Source organism: Mesoplodon mirus, assembly GCF_964341445.2.
Source record: "Mesoplodon mirus genome assembly, chromosome: 18".
Taxonomy (NCBI): Eukaryota; Metazoa; Chordata; class Mammalia; order Artiodactyla; family Ziphiidae; genus Mesoplodon; species Mesoplodon mirus.
The window spans coordinates 7,163,908-7,181,537 of NC_138994.1; the positions used below are offsets into that span (position 1 = coordinate 7,163,908).

At 56.8% G+C, this 17,630-nt stretch overlaps 2 protein-coding genes and 1 long non-coding RNA gene across 11 annotated transcripts; 2 read left to right on the forward strand and 1 right to left on the reverse strand.

Moving 5' to 3' along the window:
• Positions 1-1,501: 1,501 nt before the first annotated feature.
• Positions 1,502-5,634, forward strand: TMUB2 (transmembrane and ubiquitin like domain containing 2). Of its 4 annotated transcripts, none has more exons than XM_082604687.1 (4): positions 1,502-1,598; positions 2,205-2,278; positions 3,579-4,127; positions 4,370-5,634. In XM_082604687.1, exons 2-4 carry the CDS (start codon positions 2,244-2,246, stop codon positions 4,734-4,736), a joined length of 951 nt encoding a protein of 316 aa, XP_082460813.1. In that variant the 5' UTR covers positions 1,502-1,598; positions 2,205-2,243; the 3' UTR covers positions 4,737-5,634. The 4 variants fall into 4 exon arrangements, with proteins under 4 accessions (XP_082460813.1, XP_082460812.1, XP_082460811.1 ...); XM_082604685.1 differs by having other exon boundaries at positions 1,597-1,652; XM_082604686.1 differs by lacking the exon at positions 2,205-2,278 and having other exon boundaries at positions 1,510-1,598; positions 4,370-5,372.
• Positions 5,635-5,713: 79 nt separating this feature from the next.
• Positions 5,714-13,217, reverse strand: ATXN7L3 (ataxin 7 like 3). Of its 5 annotated transcripts, none has more exons than XM_082604691.1 (13): positions 13,148-13,217; positions 11,681-11,791; positions 11,250-11,382; positions 10,875-11,046; positions 10,586-10,683; positions 10,378-10,400; positions 10,006-10,051; positions 9,768-9,796; positions 9,378-9,446; positions 9,065-9,108; positions 8,720-8,791; positions 8,469-8,626; positions 5,714-8,353 (listed from the first exon to the last, which is right to left on the reverse strand). In XM_082604691.1, exons 2-13 carry the CDS (start codon positions 11,729-11,731, stop codon positions 8,205-8,207), a joined length of 1,044 nt encoding a protein of 347 aa, XP_082460817.1. In that variant the 5' UTR covers positions 11,732-11,791; positions 13,148-13,217; the 3' UTR covers positions 5,714-8,204. The 5 variants fall into 5 exon arrangements, with proteins under 5 accessions (XP_082460817.1, XP_082460815.1, XP_082460816.1 ...); XM_082604689.1 differs by having other exon boundaries at positions 9,768-9,853; XM_082604690.1 differs by having other exon boundaries at positions 10,006-10,072.
• On the forward strand, positions 11,799-15,780 carry LOC309793886. 2 transcript variants are annotated; one of them, XR_014291953.1, is made up of 3 exons: positions 11,799-12,399; positions 12,483-12,577; positions 15,383-15,780. It is a non-coding gene; the product is annotated as an uncharacterized lncRNA (long non-coding RNA). The 2 variants fall into 2 exon arrangements; XR_014291954.1 differs by lacking the exon at positions 15,383-15,780 and adding an exon at positions 14,464-15,365.
• The last annotated feature ends 1,850 nt before the right edge of the window (positions 15,781-17,630 follow it).

A 17,630-nucleotide genomic window follows, 5' to 3' on the forward strand; every position in this document is an offset into this window, starting at 1 on the left:
TACAAAATACAAAAACAGAAAACTATGGTGACAGAAATCATAGTAGTGACTACTCTTTGGAAGTTAGTGGCGAAGAGGACTGAAGGGCAGTTCTGGGGTCATTTTCTATTTCTTCCTTTATTTATTTTTGGCTGCGTTGGGTCTTTGTTGCTGTGCGTGGGCTTTCTCTAGTTGTGGCGAGCGGGGGCTACTCTTTGTTGTGGTGCGTGGGCTTCTCATTGCAGTGATTTCTCTTGTTGGGGAGCACGGGCTCTAGGCGCATGGGCTTCTGTAGTTGTGGCACGCGGGCTCAGGAGTTGTGGCACGTGGGCTCTAGAGCACAGGCTCAGTGGTTGTGGCGCACGGGCTTAGTTGCTCCGCGGCAAGAGGCATCTTCCTGGACCAGGGCTCGAATCCGTGTCGCCTGCATTGGCAGGCGAATTCTTAACCACTGTGCCACCAGGGAAGCCCCCATTTTCTATTTCTTGATGTGAGTCCTGTTTCCACCGATGTGTTCAGTTGGTGAAAACTAACGAGCTCTTCGCTTCTGAGTTTTCCCGTCAGCATTATTTACACTTCAATCAATAGTTCACTGGGAAACAACAGCAAAACCCCCAGAACGTCTTTAGAACAATTTTTAATTTCAAAAATCCGGATAAATTCTTGTAAGCTGAACCTTTTTTCCCTGTCTTTCTTGGGGGTCCTGCTTTCCCTGTGTCCTAAGCCTGCAATGAATCTGTGCCTTTTTTTTTTTTTTTTTTTTTTTTGCAGTACGCGGGCCTCTCACTGTTGTGGCCTCTCCCGTTGCGGAGCACAGGCTCCGGACGCGCAGGCTCAGCGGCCATGGCTCACGGGCCCAGCCGCATCCGTGGCACGTGGGATCTTCCCGGACCGGGCCACGAACCCGTGTCCCCTGCATCGGCAGGCGGACTCTCAACCACTGCGCCACCAGGGAAGCCCTGTGTTTTCTTTTGAATTGCTTTCTTGCCTTATTTACCAAGGTTCCACACCACCTGGGGCCGCATTCTCGGAGCACCGGCTGGTGACTAAATTGTCTCCTTGTCTGTCATCTCGACTAGCCCTGAGTTGAACTCTTTGAGATCAGAAAGACCAGTCCCGGCTGATTCCGCTAACCCGGAGCTCAGTGCGCGTTGCAGAGCAGTAATAAATCCAATCAGCCAGGAAGGCTGGGAGCAAGGCCGGAAGAAAAAGGCTGCGAAGAGGAAAGCGCCGCTCTGGTCTGCCCAGCGGTGCCAGCCCGCTCGGACATCCAGACGCGAAGTCACACCCCTTGCCCAAGCACCTCCCCTAACTCCCTCCTGGCCCCGCCCCTCACCCATGGGCTCCTTAGGCTCCGCCCACCAGGCGTGGCCCTGCCCCGGGAGGGCCAGGATCCCGCCAACAATAACTCCGCCCCTCCTTCCGCTGAGAAACCTGTCCCTTTTATTTAAAGAATACGTTTACGTCAGCCCGCTTTACGTAGCTTGTCTTCATCAGTGCAAGGCGCGGAGGTGGAACTTCCTGTCTCTGGTTCTAACAGCTTCCGGTTGAAGCCGGAAGAGACCGGACCCTGGACAGAATCAGGGCTAGCCAGCCCCTCCCCCGGCCCCTACAGAAAGGTGAGTCCACGGGCCGTCTTGGCGAAGTCAAAACATTTAGTCTGGCCGTTTCAGGTGAGGATCTCCTTCCTTATCCAGGCACAGTACCGGTCCAGATCCCCTTTAATTTCCCATGTTCCCCCGCGTACTCAAGCCCCGCCCCCAGTCTCCCGGCCCCGCCCCGAAGTGTGAGGGGTGTGGATGGTTTGTGAACCCCTCACCTGAGTCTACCCGTCGCGGGCTGGGAGAAGCGGGTTCGGCCACGGCGGCCGGAACTAGGCAGCCTTTCGGCTTGGGTGGACCCACGGACTCCTCTCCAGCGCCGCGGGAATAGGACCGCCCAAACGCGGAGCCTTCGCGTCAGAAAAGGCAGGATCGGGGACCCGTCCTCACCGCGCCGTCAGGGTCGCTCACAGGTTGAGGAGCGAGCAAAGGCCTCTGAGAAGGGAGACCTGGGGTCCTGCCCAGTCCCTCCCCCCGAAAGTTCCCTGTGCCTGTGCCAATCGTTTTTGCCTCTGTTCGCCGCAGTTTCCTTTTCTTTAAATCAGGGTTAATGACGTTAACCTTACCATTAGGGGTTTAGCTGTGGGAGTGATAAGTAACTGCTGCTGTTTGTTTACTGAACAGTTGCAATGTGCCAGGCACTGTGCTAAGTATTTTGCTTCGATGATTTCCCGTCATCTTCAAAACAACCTTATGAGGTAGGTACTATTTTTAACCCCATTTTACTGATGAGAAAGCTGAGTCTCTGAGAAAATTGTTTGAGGTTACTGAGCTAGTAAGAGGCAAAGGGGGTTATAGTTAGTTTTGGGTTTTTTTGTTTTTTGTTTTCCTGATTCCAGGGCCCATGTACTAAATAAGGATGTGAAAAGTATTCAAATGTTGATATGTTCCGCAGTATCCTTGGAGCAGCTACTGTGGGGTTATGCTGGGCACTACGGTGCATAGAGAAATACACGTGAACCTTATCTTCCAGGAGTCTAGTAGAGAGATGGACTGGTAGATAAGTATAATGAAGTTTTATAGGTGCTGTGAGAATAGTCTGGTAATGATAATCATCAGACTGGATTTGCCCAGGGACAGCTTTGCAAGCAGCAGATTCTCCAAGGGAAAGGGTAGGTACTCCAAGGAGCAAGCAGATATCCTTCCTACCTTTCTAAGAAACTGCCGAGGGAGAACACAGGACAAGAGGGGAGACGGCGATGTGGATTGTGAGAGCCATTTTGGAATCTTGTCCGAATCAGTTCCATGGAGGTAGTGGTTTTGCATTTGTGAGCCTACAGTGACCCAGGAGGGTGGTGCTTCTGGTGTCTGTTCTGCTTTGCTGCCAGAAGAATTCCGGAGGAGGCAGACACAATGTCCGCTGCATAGTGTCTGTTGATGGCCCCTACTGAGCTGTCCCTTTGGGGTGGTCTGACTTTGCTTTTGATGAATCAATTTTCTTTGGCTCTTGACATCTGGACCTAGATCCATGACCACGAAAGAGACTGAGTTCAAATGACACAATCTGGCAAGAGTGGCTGCCCTGTGCCTCCAAAGGGCCCCAAATAAAATATTCCGGGCTTTTTTGGTTTCTCTGAAGCCACCTTAGAGGCATCTCAGGGGGGACATAGTTGCTTTACCGATAGATAAAAATCCTAGAGAAACTCAGGGCTCACAGAAGCAAATGTTTTCCCCACCTGCCAAAAAAGCAACGAACAGTAGCAGCAGCGGCAGCAACAAAGCTGTAAGGTTTTCCTGCTGATCCATGCTTACGGGGGGGGGGGGGGCTGGAATGTGAGAGAGGAAGGGCGTGGAGCCTGAAAGCCAGCGTTTCAGGTTAGAGGCAAGGGCTAAGTCCTTAGCTGTACATCGGGGGTCCAGAGTTCGGAAGGTTTGTGTCTCTACAGGACACTGAACTCCATTTTCTTTCAGGGCTGGGCCGGTTAGAGCCTAAACAAACAGGACACCTGGTTGCCACCCCTCATGCCCTGCTGATGCTATCCCCCTTTGTTCCTGCAGTGTGGACCCAGTCAGCAGCCAGGCCATGGAGCTCTCTGATGTCACCCTTATTGAGGGTGTGGGTAATGAGGTGACTGTGGTGGCAGGTGTGGCGGTGCTGATTCTAGCCTTGGTCCTAGCTTGGCTCTCTACCTACGTAGCCGACAGCGGTAGCAGCCAGCTCCTGGGCACTATTGTGTCAGCTGGCGACACATCCGTCCTCCACCTGGGGCACGTGGACCATCTGGTGGCGGGCCAAGGCACCCCAGAGCCAACCGAACTCCCGCATCCATCAGAGGGTAATGATGAGAAGGCTGAAGAGGCTGGCGAAGGTGGGGGAGACTCCACAGGGGAACCCGGAGCTGGGGGTGGTATTGAGCCCAGCCTTGAGCATCTGCTTGACATCCAAGGCCTGCCCAAAAGACAAGCGGGCCCGGGGAGCAGCGGTCCAGAGGTGCCCCAGACATCTGAGGATAGCACCTGCCTCATCAGTGTGCGGCTCAAATTCCTCAATGACACCGAGGAGCTGGCTGTGGCCAGGCCAGAGGATACTGTGGGTGCTCTGAAGAGGTAAGTGGGTGGTTGCTTGTACCCCATGCCCCCAGCCCTAGGTCTTCTCGGAGGAGGCCGATACAGACGTGGGAGCAGCAGGGAAGCGTCAGGTGCGGCCCTTACAGGGCGGGTGGGGGAACACTTCCTTAGAAAGCCACCCTGCAGTTTCCCCCCCAGTGCCTTGCTTTGTCGGTCCAGGCCTTTCGGCCTCCTCATACCTTGCCCTCTTGTCTTTCCTTCTGTCTCTCTCATCCTTACAGTAAATACTTCCCTGGACAAGAAAGCCAGATGAAACTGATCTACCAGGGCCGCCTGCTCCAGGACCCAGGCCGCACACTGCGTTCCCTGAACATTACCGACAACTGTGTGATTCACTGTCACCACTCACCCCCTGGGTCAGCTGTTCCAGGCCCCTCGGCCTCCCTGGCCCCCTCTTCAGCCAGTGAGCCGCCCAGCCTCGGCGTCCGTGTGGGCAGCCTCGTGGTGCCTGTGTTTGTGGTGCTTTTGGGTGTGGTCTGGTACTTCCGTATCAATTACCGCCAGTTCTTCACAGCACCTGCCACCGTCTCCCTAGTGGGGGTCACTGTCTTCTTCAGCTTCCTAGTATTTGGGATGTATGGACGATAAGGACCATAGGGAGAAAATGAAAGGCGTGGTCTGCCTCCTTTATGGCCTCCCCCCTTTCCTGGCCAGAGCTGGGCCCAAGGGCCTGGGAGGGAAGGGTGGAAAGGATGTGGTGGGTCCCCCTCCAGAGGACCCAGGAGGCAGGCACGGGGCCTCCCCTTCACGTCCACGAGGGTACAGACATCCCCTCTGTGCAAGCACAACTCAGGTAGAAATGAGAATGTCATCTTCCTTCACTTTTAAGGTCCTGAAGTTCAGAGCTGAGCTGGTGTTCCAGCTCAGTGGGGAGCCTGGGCTCTGAGGACTCCCTCCCAGCTGTGGCCCTAGCTCTTTGCATTACCCTGCATGTCTGCTCCTCAGCCCCCAGGGCTGCCTGTCAGGGCAGCTCAGCATGGCCCCAGCATACGTCTATAGGGAGCCTGGAGTATCTTTCGGTTCCCTAGCGGAATATCCATCTTTTGAGACTGAAATCACGTGGGCAGGAGTGACGTTTGTGTCAGCCTTCCCTGTAGGCACCTGGCCACCTCTACCTTCTCCCTCCACCCCGTAGCAGGAATAGGGTGTTCTCTGTGTTCTGGATGGTTTCCAGTGTTCTTTTTTTCAAAGCACTTTGCTTATATTCTTTAAAAAAAAAAGAAATAGTCCCTTATAGAGCTCAGTCAGGAAGGGGATTGGGGCACAAAGCCAAGCCCCCAGCATTGGGAGAGGCCGGGCCACAGCTGCTGCTACCCTAGGCCTAAGGCTGTAAGCAAGAGGCAGCTCTGGCCCTCAGCCAGCGTCCTACTCTGCCCAGCTCCAAGGACGAGCTCTGGGTATGGAGCACTGGGCCCCAGGCCCTTGCCTCTGGGGCTCTTGGATGGAGGGCCAGTATCTGTGACTGAATAAAGTTCCATTTTGTGGCCGTGGCGTCTCCTGTGACATTAAGAGAATGCCGCAGCTCTGCCCCCAGCAACATGGGAATGAGGGTGGGTAGGCCGGGCTACCAACGGGAGATGCAGTTTATTTACACCAGCAGCCATGGGGGCAGGGGGATACACAGCGTTTACAAAGTTAGCTACCTGTACAGGATGGATTACATATGCAAAAATAAAAATCTCAAGACCACAGGACAGCGTGAGCCCCACCCCCCTCCCCCAATGACCCCAGCATGCGGTAATGCCAGGCGGGTGGCCCCTGGGCATGCGGGGGGGAGTGATGCATGGAAGGAAAAGCCACCGGCCATGGAAATTAGTACAGAACCCCCCCACACACACTCAGACACATGATAGAATACAGGGTGGACGACACCTAGCCGGGGTGGGAAGGATGGGAGTTGAAACCCACACAGCCTGCTGTTAGAGGGAAGGGAGTGGGGAGCTCCTAGCCCCTGTTCAACTACATGGTAGGGGGGGCACGCTCTCCCCGGAAGGAAAGGGGTTTGCTCCCTCAGGGTCTCTGCTGGACCAAGCCCATCTCTTACCCAGCCTGGGCAGGGGGCTCTGCCCTGAGGGCGGGCCAGGGAACAATGGGGAAGTGGATGTGGACGAACCAGTTCCCAAACTACTTCCCACTTCTCCCTCCTCCAACCAGAAGGGGGAAAGGGAGAGGCCAGAGGTGCAAGGGTGCGTTTCTTAGGGCCTGAGCTGCAGCTGCCTCTCAGGAGGAAGAGTGGCCGGCGGCCTTCCTCCCTTCACCTTCAACCTACTCCCAAGTCTTCGTTCGGGAGCAGGCTGGAGGCTGGCTGAGATCCTCCTTTCCCTCTGGCTTCCCTTGGAGGGAGAAGGCTGTGGAAGAGCGAGAACAGAGGAGCCCAGGCCCCAGGATTTATTCTAACTCCTGCCAAAATTTGGCTTTTTAAAAAATAATCAACAATTCTTGGGTTAAAAACCAGTTTGTAACCAGGCGTCAGCCACAATCAGAGCCACCCCAGGGGGAGATTGGGGTTCCAGACAGGGTACTACGGCCCTATCTCTTGTTCCCTTAACCCTCTAGGGTCCCTAACCCAAATCAGTCCAACCAGTCCTGGGTACTAGCTACCCAAATGTGGGATGGCTCCTCCTGGGAGGAGGACAGGGGACACGTCCTGCAAGTGCCAGAGAACATGGCTCAGGGTCAACTCCATCCCTGTGTCAGTCAGCTCGGCTCCCTGCCCAGACTGCAGTCCCCCAGCTCGGCTCCTGAGAGCGATGGTGCCCGCGTGGAGGTGGGACGATACATCTCTTCAGGATGTAGACCAGGCAGGTGGGCACACTGGCACCACAGTCCCACAGAGGGGCACTGTCTAGGCATGGCACCCCTTCCCCCTCCGCTGACAGCCCAGAGCACAGAGACCACCCTCTCTTCCTGCCCCACTCCTAGCAAGGGGCGAGAAGTAAAAGATCAGGATTTTCCTCAGAGCCCCAAACCACAAGTACAGAATAAATAACTTAAAAGCGGCTAAGGAAGGGGAAACAGGGCAGGCTTCGGAGGCAGGAGCATCGAGAGAGGAACTGGAGCTGGTCAAGGTGAAAGAGGGGGTGGCAAGCAGCAGTTGGGAACTTGGGCTGCCCTGGTAGGGCAGTGGGGCAGGGTAGGCAGGAGGAACATGGGGCCACCCCAGGAGGGTGAGGCTGGGCCCCTTCCTGGGGCAGGGAATGAGGTAAGAAAACATTTCAAATAAAGCAGCACCGTTCCCTCTCACCTTGGGGCCCCACTCCTCGCCAGCCCTGGGTCAGGGAGGAGAGGTAGGGGGGGAGTCATTTTGATACACAGCTCCCTCTTCCTACCCTCCCCCTGCCCTTGAAGCTGCAGAGGCTGGAGGCCCTTTCCTGGCACCCAACAACAAAAGGACAGCTCCTGCTGCCAAGGAGGCCCATGGGGACTGAGGGGAAAGGGCTGCCCCTGTGAGGGGCAGGGAAGGCGGCGGCAGTTCTGGACGCCTACCTCAGCAGACAGCTCGCTGTGCCTGCCTCCCCCTGGGATGGGGGCGTTTGATAGGCTTCTTCTGCACACACACAGGACACGCCCAGCCCTGCTCCTCAGCTGCAAGCACCGGACCCATTCACATTGCTGAGGGCAGCTGGGGGAGGCCCCCTCCAGGCTCAGCTTCCAACCCACCGCCTCCCGGGTAGCCACGATGCTCCTCGGCAGGGCTTAGTCCAGTTCCTGGGGTGGGGGGGGGCGGCAGTGCCCTGGCACAGTGCCCAGGTCAGGCCCCTGGCCTAGCTGGACATCCAGTAACTCACAGAATAAATAGGAAAACCACCTCCCCACCGAACTTATGTCCAAGGCATAATATGTCCAGGTCTGAGTCCTGCACACCGAGGGCTCGTGCTCCATCGCAGAAGACCCTGACACCCCCCAGGGGTGCATAATTGGATCCTCTGCCTGCCTGGCCCACCAAACTTCCCAAGCCCAAACCCCCAGCAGCCGTCCATTTGCCAGGCTATGCCACCTGGGTGGGGGTCGGGAGGGAGGGCTCTGCTCAGCCAAAGGCTATCCCTTGCACCCAAGTCAGTTGATGTCATCGTAGATGCTGGGCGTCGGGGGTGCCGGAGGCTTTGGCTTTTTCTTCTTGTTGGAGCCCAGGCCAGAGGCAGTCCCTACCAGGCTCAGATGGGATTTCTTTTTCTTGGTTTTCCGTGACTCGGAGCTGTTGGTACCTGAAGAGAAAGAGGCACGAGGGTTGAGGGGAGGGTCGTGGCAGGGGAACGCAACGTTCCCCGTTGAGGGTCGGCTTCGGGCAGAGAGCCCCCGGGGCCCAGCTGTATCACCTACCTAGACCCCATCCCTGATTCTCACTCGTCTTGGAGGAACCTGAATCAGAGGGTGAGAGATCAGAGGAGCCATCCCACTGAAGCCGGCTGATCAGGGCCTGGCTGTCAGTCATGTCAAAGCTGTCATTATCCAGGGAACTCTCGACCTCTGGAAGGACGCTGGAAAGGGAAGAGGTCAGAGAAGGGTTTCAAGGATACCAATCATCATCCTTATCCTCCACAACCCACCACCTTTCCTGGAGGGTCACTCACGCTGAGGGTCCAAGGAAATAAATCCGCACGGCTCGCCGCTGCTCATCCGTGTGCTGGGGGCAGCGCAGGGACCTGGTGGGGAGAGAATTATCAGACCCTGACAAGGCAGGAAGGGTCTGAGGAATGCAGGTGAAGCCCCTCCCCTCAGCAGAGGTGGGAGGGATGGACACAGGCAGGGAAGGGATGAACGGAGAGCCCCCAGATTGTGGCCTAAGGCCTGACCATTAGAAGAGGGGAGGGGAAGGGGGGGAGTCCCGCTGCTCAAGTCCAGGGGTACTCCCGACCCGTGCCCAGGGTGAGTGTGCAGGAGGGCCCCCTGGCCCTGCTCCTAGGTTCTGAGCTCACCTTGTGCACATCTTCTTGGTGTGTTCAGAAATCACCCCACATTGCTGGAAGAGGAATATAAGCTGAAAGGAGGGATGGAGGAAAGCCTACTCTAGACACTAGACATTCTCTTCCGTACAAACACTAGACTGTGAGCAGAAATGGCCCCAGGGTGTCCACAGCAGATGGCCCCAGACCACCAATGGCCAGGAAACCTAATTCCAGAGAGAGACCTAGGTGCCCTCACTGCTACGTCAGCAGCCTCTTTCAGGGCCTCAACCACTGCCCGTGGCTCAGCTCGCTCCCGAGGGCCTCCCCTTCCCTGGTCCCTCACCGTGGTGAGCAGGCTACGCAGCTCCTCCGGCCCCAGGGTCTCGTAGCTGATCCCAGTTGAGTTGTTATACTGGGCAAGAACCAGAGGTACAGGTTAGAGAAGGGGCAGCCAAAGGGAGGTTGGGGGGGTGGGGTGGGGGCAGAATCAGTCCCTCTCATCCCCTCCTAAGTGAGACGGCCTTAAGACTGCCCAGCGGTTTTCCAACAATCCCTTCCATCCCACCTGCACAGGGGTAAGGGGTTGGGACCTACAAAGAACATACGTATGCAAGACCTAAACGCCCCATCTAGTGCTTCTGGCTGCCAGCATTCTGATCCCCACTTGTCCAATCCCACCCAACTCACGACAAGGACAATGAGAGGGAACCTACAAGGGGCAGCCCCTACTCACCTTAAAAGGATCCGAATTGCTAAGTTCCCCTGAAGAAGAAAAAAGAAGGGGAAGGGTGTTTGATGCAGAGGTACAGACAGAGAACCCTGAAAATAACCAGAGAGGAAGTGGGGGTGATAGAAGGATCACAGGCCCTCCCTCGATACCCCGGCCCGCCCCCCGCGCCCCCCTCTGCCCTCCAGCAATGAGTCCCAGAAGACACAGCTAGAGTCACTCCCGTTGTTCCAGCCCCACTTACCATTTTTGTGTTTTAAAGACTTGGATCTTCGAGGGGAATTGGGGTTCTGGAATGGGAGATACCATAGCTTTGGGGAAAGGGTAACGATAAGGGGGAGCCGAGAACCCAGGGAAGGAAAAAAGATTTGACAAAGAAACATCCTCAAATTCCTACTCTTCCCCATCAGTAAGAGGCCCGTCTACCCATATTCCCTCCTCCCACCTTCCCCCAAGGCCTCTGCTGCCCTCCTGCCCACCAGACACCCTCATCCCAGAACCCAGAGAGGTACCCAACGACCTCAGACTTGAGTCAAGACACCCGAGGACTCCCTACCCAAAGGGGAGGGTATGTGTCCTTCGCCCAAATCTCCCTCATGCTTGTCCCGGCTCTCACCTTGTCTGATTTCCTCTTCTTGGCTGTGTAGGACAGAAGGATAAAAGGTAGGGTCACTTTAAGTTCCCAAGCTAAGGGCACCTAAAGGAAAGTACAAAGCTACACTCTCCCCCCTCATCCAGGATAACAACTCGTGACCGTTCCATACCCAACTCCTGCGTGCCCGCCTCACCCCAATGGCCCCCAAGTTCCCCAGATCCCCAAACACCTTTCTTCTCTGAGCCATAGGACCAGTCGTTGTCATTGATGTCATCGTTATCCTCTTGGTCACTCTCAGACTTGTTCATGTTGTTGCTATTGGCAATCCTGCCAAGGGTAGGGAAGAGGAAGGGTCAAGGCTGCCACCTCTCTGCCCCCGACTTCACAGGTATAGTGGAGCATCTGGGGCCAAGCATGACCCACCCTCTGTGCCCTACAAATGCCCCTGGGGGGCTACACCATGGGACGGGCTGCGAAAGATGAGCCGCTCTGGTTCTAGCAGGGGGAGAAGCCCTCACCGGCGGTTGGCGATTCGACTGCTGTTCCGACCCATTCCCAGGCACTTCTCCAGATGGGGAGCAAAACGGGAGGCGGCAATGCTGCGGCTGCAATTGGGGCAAACGCACTCCTTGCTCTTCCACTGGTTGAAAACCTGTCCAAAGATGTCCAACCCCGGCTGGTCCACGATCTCTGGGGACAGGAGAGGCGTGTCCATCAGGGCAGGCAGGGGGCCCTCACCTCTCGTTCCCACCCATGGCCCCATGGCCGCTTCAAAGCCCCTGCCTAAGCTCACAGGAGCTCCACGTTCTACATGTGGTGCGGCTGCCAGAGAAGGACCCTCCAAGCACTCCCAGGACAGGGCTAGACTGCTCTCCTTCAACCCTGAAGCTCACCAAAATCCTTCATGCTATCAGGGTCCGTGTCGTCCAGGAAGAAATAGCCACACTTGACAGCCCGGTGTACCTCAAAGCAGAATCCCAAACAAGAATCCTCGACCAGGTCCGCGTATATCTCCTGAGCGATGGCCTGGGCCCAGGGGAGAACATCCAGGGTCACAAGAGCCATAGTCCCATGGACTGAGAGCAACTCTCACCAACCAAATCTCCTGCCAATTCGCCCTGGTCAAAAACAATGCTTTCCTTGCCATTTTCCCCATCTTGACTTCGAGTTCCTTCTTCTTCTGGATCCTCGGGCCTTCTTAGCTGGCTATTCCCTTTAAGGAACAAGGCTGACTACCCAAATTCCTCTCTGGTACGGATGCCAGAGAAAGTGACGAAGAAACATCAAGGGAAAGAACTGGAGGCACACGTGGGGGAGCCCTCACCTCTAGTTTGCTGTTATCCAGGCCAGACAAAGACATTTCCTCCATTTTCATTTGTAAACTCTTGTGGAGACGGCGCTCTGACTGCTCATAGCACAGCGGGCGGCAACACGGCTGCACACATGGGGGTGGGGGTGTTGGTGTGAGTCCAAGGCACCTCTGATGACTGCCACCTCCCCTCCGCACCTCGCTGCCCAGAGCTCAGTGGTGGCATCAGGATCTACCTCTCCCTAAAGCCTAGGCTCACTAAGTCTGGATGGTCCTTCGGGGCCTGAAACCCAAGGGCGGCCTAGTCCTTTCCAAGCCTGAACTCGGGCCCTGGACTCTACTGCCAATCAGAGTCTGGGTCTACGGGAGGCGGCAGCTCCCCCCAGGTCCCCAAAACTCAAACCCCTCTTCGATACCCATGGTGCAATGCAGCAGGGGGAGGAGAAGGAACTCTAAGGCCTCAAAGCAAACCCACAGGGTGTGGCAAAGAACTGCACAGACTCCTGAATACACTCCCCTCCCTTCGCTAGGCTCTCCTCAGAGCCACCTCTGCTTTCAGCCAGGATGTCCACTTGGGGGGGTACTGCTACCAGAAGTAGGAATGGCCCTAGGACCCTACAACCTTCACCCCACTCTATCTTCCCTTGAAATGAGCCTGCCACTACAGAAGGGGAGCAGGGCCCACAGAAATCTAGAGCTAAAGGGTCATTGCTAGCCACCATGAGCAAGAGGAGGTACAGTCCGGTGGGATGGCAGGCCAAGAGTGGGCACTGCCCTTACCTGTTCTTCTTTTACATACCCACCCTCCCTCCCTCAGGACCAGCCCGGAAGTCTCTCCAAGAGCCCCAAAGTCCAGGAATCCCCACCAAAGGATTCAGAAACAGCGCCCACAGTCCGGGGCCCCTCTGAACGGTGGGTACGAGTTTAAGGAGCTGCCGGCCTAGAGTGGGGTGGGGACTGACAAATGAGCCGGGGGCACTGGGGAGGGTAGGAGGCCGGGCCTCGGCTCTTCCCCCGTCCCTGCGGCACTGCTGCTGCATCATACCAACTGGGGGGAGGAGAGCCGAGCCGCCGGAGGCCGGCGCCGGTCCGGGACAGACCGACCCCTAGAGAGTGGGCAGAGTGGGACGCGTCCCGGCCCCTCTTCTTCCCCGCCCGCCGACAGCCCCGGCCGGCCGGGGAGAGGAGTCCGGGAGGGTGTCTCTATTGTCCCGGGGGCTGGGGCCTGGCTCCCTAACAAAGGCCCCGCGCCCCCTCCCCGGCCGGCCCTGCCCCGCCCAGGGGGGACCCAGACAGGGGGAGAGCGGGGGGCCCCGGCCGGGCCGGGAAGCCGGGGGAAGCCGGGCGTTTCCGCGTCGGCCCGGGGGGAGGGGAAGGGGCGCTGACCCAGACCTGGGGGGAGGGGGCCCAAGCCCCGCCTCGGGCCCCGCCCCCCGCCCCCCGCAGGCCCCTCCCCCGTCCCCGTCTCCGTCCCGTACTCACCCCGCCCGGGGGGCCGCGCCGGGGCCCGGCGGCCTCTCAGGGCCGCGTCCTCCGGCGGCGGCGGCGGCGGCGGCTGCTCCGGAGCCCCATGTCCGTCGGTCCGTCCTCGCCTCTCCCCGGGGCCCAGGGCCCGGGGCCGGGGGGTCGGGCCGCCCCCCCGCCTCGCCGCCTCACCGGGCGGCCATGGCCCCTTCCCCTCCCTTCTCGTCCCGTCGCCGCCTCCTCCTCCTCACCTCACCCCGCCCGCGCGCAGTCCGCGCGCCGTCCGCGCGCCCCTCCCCCCGCCCCCCACTCCAGCCCGCCTCTCCCGGGCGGGGGGTGCGGCGCGAGCCCGGAGCGCGCGCGCGTGCCGCGACCGGAGGATGGATGGATGGAGCGAGCGAGAACGCGAGCGTGCGCGCGCGCGCCCCTCTCCCCCCTCCCTTCGCGCGGGCGCGAGGCCAAGCGCGAGCGCGCTCCAACCTCCTCCTCTTCCTCCTCCCGCCCCTCCTCAACACCCCGCCCCCGCCCTCCCTTCCTCTTCCTTCTTTCGCTTTCGCGCGCCCAGCGACTGCTCGCGCCTGCTAGAAGGGCCCGAGCGCGTGCATCTGCCCCGCGGCCGCAGCTCGGCAGCATTTGCTCCAGGGGGCGGGGACCGGGCGGGGAGGAGGGGCGCCACGCCGCCGTCCAAAGTACCGGCGGACGGGGACGGGGGCGGGGAGATGGGCGGGGCCTTCGGGAGCCACCTCGGCCAATTGCCGTCTCGCCTCGGCCCGGCCGGCCCAATAGGATGGCGGTGGGTGGAGCGGCGTTCAAGGTGAGGTGCGCGGTGCGCCGGGGGCGGAGACGTTGTGCCGTCCCGGCCGGCTCCGGGGCGGGGGCAGCGGGTGGCGTCGAAAGAGAGCGCCGGCTCCCAGCCGAGCCTGGGACGCCTTCCGGCCCAGGCTCCCCCGCCCTTCCCTCCGGGCTCCCGGCTCTTTTTCCCCCCAGCGCCCCCACCCCGGAGTTCACCCCGAAGCGTGCAGCCGCTTCTGTGAAGAGGCCAGAGTTGAAGTGGGACTCAGCAACTCAGGCCAGAAAACCTCAAGGGGGCTCGTCCGAGCCTCGGTTCCCCGTGTTCCTGGGCGGGTCCCAGCCCACTCCAGGCCTGAGGACCAACAGACGCCCGAGATGAGGGTCCTCCGCTGAGGGCGGAGGCCGAGCTGTGCCAGTCTGAGCGGAGCGCCCTCCCCGCCCTCATCCTAATTTAGATCCCACACCTGCTCGCCTTTCCTGCTTCCGGAACCCACGCTGGACCCCCCCCCCACACACACACATACACACACCTCTCTCCACAGCTTGCCAGTCAGTGGCCAGACCCTTACTCCGACCCAGTTCTGCTCCCCGGTGTGTGCCCATATCCGCGCGCTCTCACAGTTCCTCTTCTGGAGCAAAGGGCCTTTCCCAGCCGCAGTAGATGCTTAGACTGGCGCTTCCATCTCAGTTACTCTCTGTGTCTGGAGTCCTGGAACGGGTATATGACAGCCCTCTTCCTTCAGAAGATGAGATTAAATGAGGGAAGTCTTAAATCATGTACTTTGGGATCATCACTGATTCTTTAGTCTTCAGCAAGCATTTATAGAGGCAGTAGTCCCAAGTGGTTAAGACCAGGAATCATCTGAAGTTAAATCTGTGGACTTGACAAACGAACTTGAGCAAACGAGCTCTCTGTTGCCCCAGTTTACACTGTTGTCACCGGCTATAATGATAGTACCTATCTCCTTAGGGGATTGACAAGTCAGTGCCTGAGAAAGCTCAGTGTGTTTGATAAATCTTAGCCGTTACTCTTACGGTGCTCTGTAAGAATTCTTATGGTGCATCCGTGCTGGGATGCAAAAATAAAATAAGACGGTTATACTTCCTCAAGAAGTTCACAATTTGTGGGGTAAACAGACCTGGAGGAAAATAATTGCCAGTGTAATAAGAATAAGAGAGCTAGGGACTTCCCTGGCGGTCCAGTGGTTAAGGCTCTGCGCTTCCACTGCAGGGGCACGGGTTCCACCCGTGGTTGGAGCTAACCATAGGGGACAGAGGTGGCCAGGCGAAGGAATCAAATGATGTAAAAGGGTTGGTCAGGAAAGGCTGCTTTTAGTGGGAGAGGAGCCAGGTCAAGGCAGGCCAGGAAGGCACTAGATATCTCACACAGAAGCTTCAGAAGTGAAGTGCCCAGGGACTTCCCTGGTGGCACAGTGGTTAAGAATCCGCCTGCCAATACAGGGGACACAGGTTCGAGCCCTGGTCCGGGAAGATTTCACATGCTGCGGAGCAACTAAGCCCGCGAGCCACAACTACTGAAGCCCGCCCGCCTAGAGCCCGTGCTCCGCAACAAGAGAGAAGCCCGCGCACCACAATGAAGAGTAGCCCCCGCTCGCTGCAACTAGAGAAAGCCTGCGTGCAGCAACGAAGACCCAACGCATCCAAAAATAAATAAATAAACAAATTTATTTAAAAAAAAAAAAAAAGTGAAGTGCCCAGAAGTCTGGACACTGGCTGGAACATAGGAATGGATGGGGAAATAGCAGGAAGTAAGCAGGGCAGACCATGCAGGACTAAGGGTGTGCTGAGCAGTCTGCGGGCTTTAACCCTACAGGCTGTGAGGAGTCCACAAGGGGAAATGTTTGACTTGCATTTTAAGTAGATCACTCTGGAATGTGGAGTCTGGATAGCTTAGAAGTAGTAGGTTTTTGTTATAGCTTGAGATGTGTGGGGTAAAGGAGAGAGAGACCCTGAATACATCATTAACCAAGATGGGGAACTCTGAGGAGGAGATGTGAGGATACAGGACAATGACAAGTTCAGCTTGAGATATGCTGGAGTTACTGTGGAATCAGCTGGTGGAGACTCTCAGAAGGTGTTTGAACTTGAGTCTAGAGCAAATTAGTGAGGCCAGGACTTCAGGTGTCTCCACAGTGTGAATCAGGAATTCTCCACTCTGATGACCGTGATCTGTTTCTTAGTCTCGGAATATGTGCAATACGTCCTGCCCTAAGGAATTTACATATGCCCAGGAAGCCTCCCTATCTCCTCCCTGTTTACCTAAATCCTTCCTCACTTCTCCACCCCTGGCCACCCTCACAAGAAACTCCTTTAAAACTGGATTGTACTATTCATTTGGCACTTGGCCTGAGCAGTCTGTGGTGGTGACCTCTTTGGGCACGTGCCCGGTCTCCACAGTTAGCACCAGTCAATAAACACTAAGGACTACACTGGTCCAGGCTCTGGGCGAAGTGCAGTGAGCCAGAGAGACACACAGACCTTGTCCTAGTGGGGCTTACAGCCCAGCAAAGCCTGATGTGGAAGAAAGATTGAATGTGAAGGCATCCAGGCTGCCGAAGAAACAAATGCATAGAGATCTTTTAGTCAGGGGGTCAGGGGAGGCTCCCTGGAGGAAGTGGTCTTTTAAGTGGAGCCCTGAATTAACTAGGAAGAGAGGTGAAGAGGAGCATTCTAGGCAGAGGGAACGGTTATGTGTACAGGCAGATTGTGTAGAGGCCTGGGAAGAGAGTATGGTGTGTTTGAATCTTGGATGGCTTGTGTAGCTGGAGTTGGGCAGAGAGGCCAGCAAGGGCACCAGATCCCCCAGGGCATTGTGGGCCCTATTTATTCCCTCATTCAACAAATATTTCCTTTTTTTTTTTTTTTTCTTTTGGCTGCATTGCACAGCATGTGAGATCTTAGTTCCCTGACCAGAGATCGAACCTGCGTCCCCTGCAGTGCAAGCACAGAATCTTAACCACTGGACCGCCAGGGAAGTCCCTCAACAAATAATTCTTGACTGTAAAATGTATGCCAGGCACTTTTAGGTGCTGGGATTACTGTAATGAATGAACAGATACGTTGCCTTCTACTTGGAGAGATAGACAATGAACAAGTAAACAGATACAGAAACAAGGAGATGTAGAAGAAGGCCTCTCTAGAGAGGGTGGTCAGGGAAGGCCTGTGAGGTGACATTTGAGCTTAAGTCTGAAGGATGGGAAAAACAAGCTATCTGTAGTGTTGGGGGAATTGCATTTTGGGCAGAGAAAACAAGTGCAAAGGTCCTGTGGTAGGCATATTTGAGGAACAAAAGACAGATCCCTTGGCTCGATCCTTGTGAGTGATTAGGAAGAGTGGAGTGAGAGAAGGGAGAGGGGAAACAAGGGGTAGGCCTTTTAGGGTCATTGTAAGACAAGGAGTCGTAAGTGTAAGGTCATCAGGTTTGTTTTAAAAAGATAGTTTTGGTTGCTGTGTGCAGAATGGACTGTAGGGGGCAAGAGAGCAAGCAGGAAGGCCAGTTTTAGGTCTTTGCAGAAGTTGAGCAATGGTGATGGCCTGAAGAGGATGGGGATGGGGATGGAAGCAGGTAGGCAGATTTGAGAGAGATACAGGAAATGGAATGGACAGGTCTAGGTGAGCGAATTTCACCTCCTTTCACTAAGAGATGAAATAGGGAGCGAGGACTTAAGGATGATACGCTGATTTCTAG

What these genes read in the sequence shown, in the direction of transcription:
- TMUB2 (XM_082604684.1), top strand. Translation starts at nt 2,590, where the DNA reads ATGAAGTTTTATAGGTGCTGTGAGAATAGTCTGGTAATGATAATCATC. An exon ending in TCCGAATCAGTTCCATGGAG is followed by an intron (nt 2,832 to 3,578) that starts GTAGTGGTTTTG and finishes TTGTTCCTGCAG; the next exon opens with TGTGGACCCAGTCAGCAGCC. An exon ending in ACTGTGGGTGCTCTGAAGAG is followed by an intron (nt 4,128 to 4,369) that starts GTAAGTGGGTGG and finishes TCATCCTTACAG; the next exon opens with TAAATACTTCCCTGGACAAG.
- ATXN7L3 (XM_082604688.1), bottom strand. Translation starts at nt 11,731, where the DNA reads ATGAAAATGGAGGAAATGTCTTTGTCTGGCCTGGATAACAGCAAACTA. An exon ending in TGATAGCATGAAGGATTTTG is followed by an intron (nt 11,047 to 11,249) that starts GTGAGCTTCAGG and finishes TCCTGTCCCCAG; the next exon opens with AGATCGTGGACCAGCCGGGG. An exon ending in TGCGTAGCCTGCTCACCACG is followed by an intron (nt 9,109 to 9,377) that starts GTGAGGGACCAG and finishes TTCCTCTTCCAG; the next exon opens with CAATGTGGGGTGATTTCTGA.